This window comes from Geospiza fortis, unplaced genomic scaffold (assembly GCF_000277835.1).
Source record: "Geospiza fortis unplaced genomic scaffold, GeoFor_1.0 scaffold24, whole genome shotgun sequence".
In the NCBI taxonomy this organism is placed as follows: Eukaryota; Metazoa; Chordata; class Aves; order Passeriformes; family Thraupidae; genus Geospiza; species Geospiza fortis.
The window spans coordinates 540641-551078 of record NW_005054432.1 but is presented as its reverse complement, the minus strand read 5'-3'; the positions used below and the strand labels follow the sequence as shown (position 1 = coordinate 551078).

At 38.4% G+C, this 10438-nt stretch overlaps 1 protein-coding gene across 2 annotated transcripts in view; it reads left to right on the top strand.

Annotated features, from left to right (window-relative positions):
- Positions 1–8895, top strand: part of USP25 (ubiquitin specific peptidase 25) — a 67174-nt gene extending 58279 nt beyond the window's left edge. For both annotated transcript variants that reach the window (XM_031061929.1, XM_031061930.1), the window contains 5 exons: positions 317–395; positions 2184–2263; positions 6784–6907; positions 7592–7787; positions 8299–8895. In XM_031061929.1, coding sequence (XP_030917789.1) covers positions 317–395; positions 2184–2263; positions 6784–6907; positions 7592–7787; positions 8299–8471 — 652 coding nt within the window. In that variant the 3' untranslated portion in view covers positions 8472–8895. The remainder of the gene's footprint in view (positions 1–316; positions 396–2183; positions 2264–6783; positions 6908–7591; positions 7788–8298) is intronic.
- Positions 8896–10438: the final 1543 nt, after the last annotated feature.

The window sequence follows — 10438 nt, the reverse complement described above, 5'->3', positions numbered from 1 at the left end:
AAAGTAATTGTCAGGGAGTGGCAAACAATCTGAAATTTAAAATTAAAAGAAAGACTGAGCAATGTGGCAATTTAGAGAAATAAAAGAAATAATCCTTTAAATAGCACAGGCCTTCATCACACATACTTCAAAAGTGTGCCTTCTCCTGCTGATTATACCATGCATAATAAAATGTACATTTTCTAAGGCATTTTCATACTGGTTTGCATAAGGCTGTAGCTCATACTGTTTGAGGCTCCTGTCTTTGGAAGGATAATACCCTCTGTGAATTTCCAGTAATATTTAATGATTTTTTTTTTTTTTTGCTTTTTGTAAGGTGCCGTAACATAATGAAGGTTGCTCAAGCCAAACTTGAAATGATAAAGCCAGATGAAGTAAACATGGAGGAATATGAGGTCAGTATTTCTTATGCTTTAAATTAAGTTGTAATGTGAAATAGTTATCAGTAAAGCTGAATTTTTTCTTTACAAATTTCTTCTTGTCTCAGATTGAGAAGTTAAAACTGGCTATTTATTTAAAGCCCTTCTTTGTCTAAAGGCTGCTCTTGAGCTAAAGCTGTTTTTTCCACATCTGTAATTCCAGTGTTTGAGCCATTAATAAGTGTCAGGTTGGAATCTGTCCTTACTTTTTTAATGAGTCTTGACGTCACTAACAATATTTTGTAATTTATCACCACATGAGCCACATGGCTTTTTCTAGGCAGCTGGCAAGGAAGGAGGAGAGTGGTCTGTGCTCAGCCTTGTTCATCTTGAGAGCTGCATAGCAGGCACAGTCCCATTTGTGCTTCTCCTCCAGCTATCTCTGCAGCTATTCCCATTTTCTTATGAGCAGTCGATTCTTTTCTTTGCTGAGACCATGCATAACCAGCTTGTGCATTTAATTTTTCCTCCTGTGTTGTTTAGAAAAACTTGGAGGGAAAGTGAGAGTGAACATTGGACATTAAATAATTGTGACCAATAATTGCTAAAATAATTCATCTCACATTTAAAGCTAAGCCTGTAGCTGATTTTCCAGCATCAGTTTCAAGTCTGAGTAATACTGTTCATTAAGACCTCTTAACAGTGGGTATTTATGTCTGGGCAGATTGCAGTGCACCACCTGTACCTCCTTGTTGTGTTGGTAGGTCCAAACAACTTGATCAGGAGGGTAATGGAAGTAATCTTTCCCTCACAAATCCAATGAAAAACATTTTAATTTCCACTTCTCATTACCAGGTTTAGGACCTACAGTAGCTACTACTGCATTACAGTGTGCCTCCATAGTCACTGAGAGGGAGGGACCCTCAGAGTGGCATTTTAATTGCATTTTCTTGGCTGTGCAGGACTCAGCGTTTTACCATTCTCTGAATGATGCTGCACAGAGAGAAAAAACAATTCTGGACTTAGCTCTAAGAGGAGTGGGGAGTGGGGTTCTCTTCTGTTCCTCTGCAGAAAAGTGCCCCTTTTTTAGCTCCTGCAATAGGTGGTAGTTGGGGGTTTCACCATAGGTTTTGTCAGTCCAGTATAGTGAGCTGGCATTTTATGGCTGTTTTCTCAAGCTCTTTCTGTTGAATCAGCTAGCAGCTGTGTCTTACAGTGTGCTGTCCCCTATTTTATCTTTAATGCACAATTGAAAGTCAGCATTTAACCCTCTGTAGAAAAAATGCCTTTCTCACCTGGAGCATTTACCTGTAAAGTGAAGCAGGAGTCACTTGGTGTAAATGGTGAGGCAGTAAGATAAACATTCTGCTTCAGCACCAGCATCTCATCAGAGCAGCATTTGGGTTTTTTTAGCACTTCCCATGTAAAGTGTTCAGGCTTTTTCTATGTCATTCTTGTACTGAAAATTAAGCTTAATATCTGGCATATGAAAAAGCTTTCCAACACTTCCTGGGTAATGTAGGGAAGAAAAAAAAAGATCTTGTATAATTTTACCTGTGGTTCTCCAAAGATGCTTTGTGTTCCTTTCAAACTGTAATACGTTCTCTAAGAATAATCTCGTCTAGAAATGTTTAAGGCATTTAAGAACTTTCTTTTAATTGAGGGAAGGGTGGATTCTGGACTTCCCTCATATGCAAGCCTACTGGCATCTTTATTACTTACTGTGACTGGACACTAAATTTAACTAGAGGGGGGTTTGTGTTTAAAAAAAAATTATATTTCATTTTTGTGGATGAAGTTCTATTTACCCTTTTTTACTTGCAGAGATGGCATCAAGACTATAGACATTTCAGGGAAACAACCATGTTTCTCATGGTAGGATTGGAGTTTTTCCAAAAAAAGAGGTAAGTGGTAGTATAGAACTCAAATGTAGTGGAACAATGTGAAAGCAAAATGTAATATTGATAAGTAAAGCTGTTTTCTAAATTCTAAAGAAATGTTTAATGTATTCTTCATTTCAGGTAAGTATTTATTCAGTGTACTGTTGTCTTCAGTCTTGCATCTTCCTATTCTTAATTTCCATTTCCAATCTCATATCAAGCCATGGGTTCTTTTCAGAGCACCCTCCACATGCACCCCTATTCTTCCTTCTCTCCTATTCTTAAGTGCTCTGGGTGTCACTCAGCCGTGAAAATCCTCCTTCTCTAGCACCACCTGTGCACATACATTTGTCTGCTTTCATCAGCAGGCACAATTAGTCAAGTCTGTGTCTTTCCTGCTTTTTGGCTGGGACTTTCCACTGAAGCAGTTTTACCTTCTGCATTAGTCTGAGCCAAAACTCCATCTATGCTGGCCTTTAAAGGTCAGGAAAACAGAACATATTTGAGAAAAACTGTCATGCATAGCTGTCATAGTTGTAGCTGATTGTCCTTAACTCTATGGTGATTCATTCCCTTCTCTTTTTGAACCAAGTCAGAAATTGTGGCTGTATAAAATGGGTGATATTTATGTCCTTAATTCAGAACAGCTCATATTTATTCTGATCTACACATGCAACAAGAATGGTGATTACAGTATAAATGTAGTCAATCACTTTTCGTGTATAAAACAACAGATAGGGAAATTTGTAGCGGGAGTCAAATTTAATTCTTTGTCTCTTTGTTGAGTAGTAAATTGCTCCATATTTCTCATCTTATATCTTCCCAAAAAAAGAAAGGCCCCAAACAATACAGGAAAATTGATTGCAAATGACACAGCCTTGCCTTTGTGACATGATACCTCTTTTTATACTGGCTAAGACCACGAGCCCAGAGTCTTGGGTTGTCTTCGGGTTACCACCATGTAATAAACAGTACATTTACTAATAATCTGAATTGAAATATGCTACACTATTGGTCTTAAACAGTTTGTGTACAAAGGTTAGTCAGAAGATTGCCTGGCTTATTTGAAGTCTGGTGTTGCTTCATTCCTTAAAGAGGCAAAAATGTTGCAGGCATTGGTGGGGTTTACAGGAACCCCTTCATGCATTCTCTAAGATTACAGGTGGGGTGAAACATCTTCAAGTTCTTTGGCACTGGGACTCCAGAGTGGTACCTTCAATTATAAAATACCAATGTTTTCAACAAATTCCTTCTTGCCATAACATATTCTGGTTGTGCCATGGAGGAGAGAGGGAAGGTTTCTGCTATGTGCTAAACAATGTTCTCCACTATTTACAATAACTTGCAGAATTAGGGTGAGGTGTTTGTTAGAAAGCACCTTCATAATTTAAAAAACAAGCCTATTATCACCAATGTGATAATACTTACACTCTAATGTGGGTCAGAAATAAAAGGTACAATTTCAGACGTGCTTCATGAAGTTTCTGATACAAAGATAGTAGGACTACAGTATAGTTAGTGGATGAGTGAGATCTGGCCATCCAGTGACCTGCTCCAAAGGCATCTTGTGCAAATACATACCTGTGATTTCAGCTTCAGGTTCCCAAAGGTTTCAGAGATTTACAGAGATTTACAGAGATTCCCATCTTGCACACTTGAGAGAGCAATGGTACCATCCTTATGCTGGAAACAAGACTAAACTGTCAGCTCATTCAACACTAAAATCATAAAAACGTAACTTCAAAAATATTCATGAAAGATTGATTTTCATGATAGAAATATGATCTTCATTACTAGGACTGTTTTGAGGCTTTTTCCCCCACAAACCCACCTCTCTGTTGACAAACTTTTCTTAGCTTCAAACCACTAAATGATAACCTAGCAGCACTCGATGTCTTGATGGAGCCAAAAGTCAACCTTTATTCAAGCAGTATTTATTTCTTTAATTGTAATGTGTTGAACAAACACAGAAATCAGCATTAGTTTGGTGTATCTTTTTCATGCCTACTTTCAGGGGTCACTTGTCATCCCTGATGACAAGTGACCCCACTTTTCACTGCAGGTGGAGAATTAAGGGGTCTTTCAGGCAGATCTCCTCTGACTTGAGTGTGGAGTAGTAACCTGTTCTGGCTGAAATGAACCCAGGCAGCTAATGAGCCTTGGAAGGAGTTTTGCCTGCAGCTCACTCTTGTGGCAGCAACTTAAAAGTGAACATACTGTATGCTTTACTAGTTGCCTTTTAAGTTTCTTGGAAAGCCAGTATAACTTTTCAGTTTTGACTGAAATGCCTTTTTCAAAGCAGTGCTAAAATTTTGGCATTCTGTGCTTGCTGTGTCTTTTCCAATGCCCCAACCTAGTGAGCTCCAGAATTTTGAGAGCAGCTTCATTGATTTTAGGTTTAGGCTGCACATACTTGAACTTATGTGCAGTTCAGCTGTGAAAAGGCAGAAAGCCAACCATGTCCTGGGCTCATCCAGAGCCCCGTGGGCAGCAGGGCAGGGAGGGGATTCTGCCCCTCTGCCCCCTCTGCTGAGAGCCCACCTGCAGGGCTGCATCCAGCTCTGGGCTCCCAGCACAGCAAGGACAGGGACCTGCTGGAGCCAGGCCAGAGCAGGCACCAAAGGGATCAGAGGGATGAAGCACCTGCCCAGTCAAGACAGGATGAGAAAATTGGGACTGTTCAGCCTGAAGGAAGAGAAGCTTGAATGGAAGGAAACCTGAAAGCAACCTTTGAGTATCTGAAAGGAGCCTACAAGAAAGATGGAGACATTTTACAAAACCATGGAGTGACAGGACAAGGGGGAATGGCTTCAAACTGACAGAGAGGAGGTTTGGATTAGTTATCAGGAAGAAATTCCTTACACTCAGGGTGGTGAGGCACTGCAGCAGGATGTCTGGAGAAGCTGTGGCTGCCCTATGCCTAGAAATGTTCAAGGCCAGGTTGGATGGGGCTTTGTGCAACCTAGTCTAGTGGAAGGTGTCCCCCTGCCCATGGCCTTCAACCCAGGCCACCCTATGATTCTATGGATCTGTTTGCTAATTTTACTGTAGTCCCACTCCTCAGACCCGAGGTATATAAGGAGTCTGAGCTTGGATATACAGTCATGATAATCTAAAATAACTTACCTTGGTGTTAAATGGCACCACAGTTGTTTCAGGAAAGGGTCACACATAGGTGAGGGAAGGAGCAAGAAGAGGGTGACTGGAAATAACTACTGCCAGTGAGTTTTAATTTGCATCAACAGAGCTATTGACACTGTAGCTCCAACCTGCAGTTTTACTAATAACTGAACAAAGAACGGGAGAAGGTCCTCCTCCTCTGGCTTTAAAACCAGCAGTTTCAGTTCTAGTAATCATCTTTTCTTCCCTTTCCTCCTACACTAAATTTGCAGCTGTCTGGTCAGTTTTATTGGCAACCAGTGGTATGAAGAGTTTTCATGGCTAGGAAAAATGGACTTCAAGTAGCCTTTTCCCTTATTTTTATATTGTCTCATTGGGAGCTATTACCTTACGTCTTGAGTTATTTACTTTGGAAAACTCTTGACTTGTATCCAGATATGCTTTGTATTTCCACATAATTTTTAGCCTTTTTCAGTAGCTTGGTAGTTGGTTTTGGTAGTTTCAACTTGACATGAGCTCATACTCTCATCAGGAAGGAGTCGACAATTTCATGTTCCTTTAACCACTCCCTTAGGAAGTTTCTCTTCCTAGATTTTATTTTTTATTATTTGAGTAAAAATGAGATATCAAACTGCCTGTTTTTAGGGTAGCTATCGGAACTGCTTTCAGTGGTTGTCTGTCATAACTGGGTCTTTGTAAATCAGAGAATTAACCGTTTCAGGTGTTTGCAGGAGATGATGTGCAGCAGCATGAGGAGAGATTGGTCATCTGTGCATGAAGGGATGTCTGTCAATTACTAACTGACAGGTTCTTGGGTGCTCTCTTATTTCTTCTCTACCAATTAGCCTTGCATTTATCTTCTGCATTCAGATTAAAGACAGAAATATCAACAGTCTGACAGCACTTCTGCTGTTGAAATGCTGTGATGGCTTCTTGCATCACATTAGATTTCAAGTAACTTGAAAGAACTTTCAATTAGTGAAGCTTAAAAATTCACAGTTTTTGTTTTAGAAATAAGGTGACAGCTTTAAATCTTATTTGCTGAGGTGTAGAATGCTATCAAGATATTCATGGCAATGGAAATTCAAACCCAATGTGACATAACTTAATTTTTCCTGACTGAATTTTTCATGGATACTCAAGGCCAATCTAAAGTTGTTCTTGAAGTGAGTGAAATGATAACTCTTGGTTTCAGTGAGCTTTGGATCAGACATGGTTTTTAATGATTTAAACCTAACAATAAAATAATTTGTTCTAGTGTGTGTAAAAGACAAAATTGTATGGTTTAAAAAAAATTATGAAGAGATTGGTGGGAAGAGGTGGACTTGCCATCCAGCAAGTGGAGTTATCTGTCCTTGGAATAGTTACCTTGGGGCAGGTGGTGTGTGGATGTTGCACCTAATGCTTTTGTTTCTTCACTTCAGTTACATGGAGGCCTTGCTCTACCTTATCTATGCTTACCAGAATAACAAAGAACTCTTGTCCAAAGGCCCCTACAGAGGGCACGATGAGGAGCTGATATCTCACTACAGACGAGAGTGTTTGCTAGTAAGTGAAGGGGGAACTACATGTCTCAAAATGTTGAGTTTGCTGCGTAGCTCTAATAAAATTAATTAATAGAAAAATGTTGCCATCATATACAACAAACCTCAAGCCTCCCTGCATTAGCAATTTAATAGTGAGGCTGTAAGAGGAAAAAAAGCAAAAGTAAAAAAGAAAACATTATTCCTCCCATTTTTTGTGAGTAGCCAATAATTTTCTTTATGATTATAGTGGGCTCACTGTGGTCATGTCTGGGCTGGGTGGGAGCAGTGGTTGACAGAGCTGGTGAGCAGACTCACACTGCTGCCATGGTTTGATGGGGAGACAAATATTGGCAAAGGCATCAGCAATGATGCCTTGCCTGAAACAAGGGATTTTTTCCTTGTTATGTCACTTTTAACAATAGTGAAAAAATAAAAGCCGGTGATAGAATCTCAGTCTTAACAAAACAGCTGCAAAATTGGAGTTGGCAGGTATGAAATGAAGTGGCTTGAGGAACAGCACAAGTTCAAATGGATTAGTACAGCATATGCATCATGGAGTAAATGTTAAAATACAGCTGTGGTTAGTACAAACTGCCAGGTAATTCTCTAGGAAGACTGTGCTTTAAAACAAAGTGATAATGATGCATGGTAGACAGTGAAATGCTGTGTACTTAAAGGCTTTCCTTTTTTGTGGTGGTTTCTGAAGAAACTAAACGAACATGCTGCAGCGCTGTTTGAATCAGGAGATGATCAGGAAGTAAATAATGGCCTGATCATAATGAACGAGCTTATTGTCCCGTGTTTGCCATTACTACTGGTGGATGAAATGGAAGAGAAAGATATTGTTGCTGTCGAAGATATGAGGAACCGCTGGTGTTCCTATCTTGGACAAGAAATGGAACGTAAGTCATTTATTATTAAGGTAAAAGGCCCTTGTGCACCTTTTTTATAAGTATGATGTTTTCAATATCTGGAATTAAACCTGTATCTTTTTTGCCTTGGTAGTGTTTTTTTGAGCTAACTTGACTTTTGAATAATTCTGTACACATTTAAATGAAAGTTTAAACCTGTATCTTTTTTGCCTTGGTAATGTTTTTTTGAGCTACCCTGACTTTTTGAGAAAGATTTTTCCATATGTTGCACTGGGGTATCAGGCTGTAAAGGAAACATGCTTTTTGAATGGGAAAACATTTGTGGTGTTAGACTATCTAAAGGGGAGTTTATATCTACATCTTACTAGGAATTGGTATGTCCTAGTTATTGCTTGGTAGGTCTAAAGAATCTGAATTATTCCAAGTGAAACTCCTCCTCTTCTACCCACTAATTTTAAAAAAAGTCAACATTGGACAGAAAAAGGACAATTCTACATGTGGACATAAATGCTTATGTTTGTTTTTCTGGTTTGATTTGCAGCCAACTTGCAAGAAAAACTGACAGATTTCCTGCCAAAGCTGCTAGATTGTTCTACAGAGATTAAAGGTTTCAATGACCCGCCAAAGTTACCCTCCTACTCCACACATGAACTGTGTGAAAGATACGCCCGAATCATGTTGTCACTCAGTCGAACTCCAGCCGATGGAAGATAAATTCTGCAGACCTTCCTAAGCACATTGTATAAACTTTTTTAGTTCTTAAACCTTGCCTTCCTGTCACAGGGTTTGCTTGTTGCTGCTATAGTTTTTAACTTTTTTATTTTAATAACTGCAAAAGAGAAATGACTGTACAAACTTTAGCCAGACTGCAAACGATTAAAGCTGAGAATCGCATGGCGCTCAGTCGTTTCAACCAGAATTGATGCAACATGCAAGTCTGATCATTATGGCAAAACTGCTTTTTTGCCATTTATCTGTTACAGTATTACTTTGCTTTTATCTTAAGATCCTTTACTTTATCAACAGCTGTCTGGATCATTTTGTGACTGCAACTACTTTAAGTGTCCAGTGCTGTGTAAATACATGGTACTTGGTAGCTTGTAAATGAAAAGAAAGAATAAAGTTTTATTTATGGCTACTTCTGTGTTTGCAAGCAGATACCTTGTATATTATTGTAAAATACGGGTATTTTTAGAAGAGATACAGTATATTGATGGGTTACTGAATTTTATAGACAAGGTTCTTTAGGATTTATGGCCAGTTTCCTTTCAGGTACTCAGAGATTACTGTATGTGAATATACTGAAAATCTGTCACAGTATTATACGCAATGGTGTTTTGTATATTCTTCACTGGTCTGTTTGATACTGCACCTGAGCACTTTAGTGTGCGTGTGAATGGCCATGCCAAGTCTTTTCTAATGGTAGGGACTGGCTTCTGAAGCAAAACAATAATGGCACCTTCCTTCTCTTAGAAAAAAATTGAAGTAGAAAAATTAAAGTATTTTCAGGATAAATATATTACACCCTCTAAGCAAAACTTCTTAAAATTGGTGTAAGTGGAGAAAATAAAGATTTTTAAAAAATTGAATTTATGAAGCTTAAGGATCAATCAATTTTTAATTGGTATTTGAGTCATGTAAATGACCAGAAATAAAATCTTAATTTTAATTCTTTACTTGAAATGGGTTGCTATTGTTGCAACAAAATATCTCAAAAATCTTTTATCTGTCCTAATTAAATTTCTGTTGGAAGTAAAAGAACTTATCTATCGGGCTTGTTTTGTAGAACTGAAATACTGTCTGGTTTTAATGAAGAAACTTAATTATTTTGTGGAAAAAGAGATTTAATGCGTCCTTAGGTAATCCTGTTACCTGACACTATTTTGATTCCTTCTCTTTTTAGAGAACTTTTTGTGTTAGATCAGTAAAATATGTGAATATTTATTTGTACGTTTTTATTGGAGCGACACAACTTTTCCTTACAGGTTTTCAAGTGGTGTTTGAATATCTGCTAATAAAAACCACATAGGGAAGGGAAGGCAAGGAGTGATGAAGTTCAGACCACCTAGAAGTGCAGTGGGCAGAAATGTGGGCGTCTCAAATGCAAGAGGCAGCAGAGTTCAGTCTTAGCACGTATCATTCTGAGAACTTGTTCTCTCTGGAGAGACCCTGGATCACAATGTACAGGGAATGGAATGTGGCCTTCAATTCCAAATCTGTTCAGGGCTGTTCTCCACTCCTCTTTTCAGTATTGCAGTGCTTCATGCTTTTTCAAACCACCCATTTATTTTATCAAATTTCTTTTTTTAAAAAAGAATATTGACCTTTTAGAAGTAAAATACTGCAAGGGAACATTATTTTAGGTCTGAGACTGTTGATGTGTGAAATATCCCTCTTAAAGAAAAAGGTATGCTTATTATGAAGTGGGAGAGGATACATTTTAAAAGCTTTTACATTTTGCACCTGTTCCACTTTGATTTGAAACTCAAGAATATGCTTACTTAGCACTGTATTTTTAAACAAGGTTTTGAACAGATCAGACTTCCTACTTTTTTAATAATAATAAAAAAAAAAAGAATTAGATGTGAAAGAGCAACTTTATTTCATTATGGCTAACAGGTTTCAAGCTTGAGTGTTTGTGGAAGCTTTTCAGGAAGGCTCCCCTCTTACCCCAAAGGAGC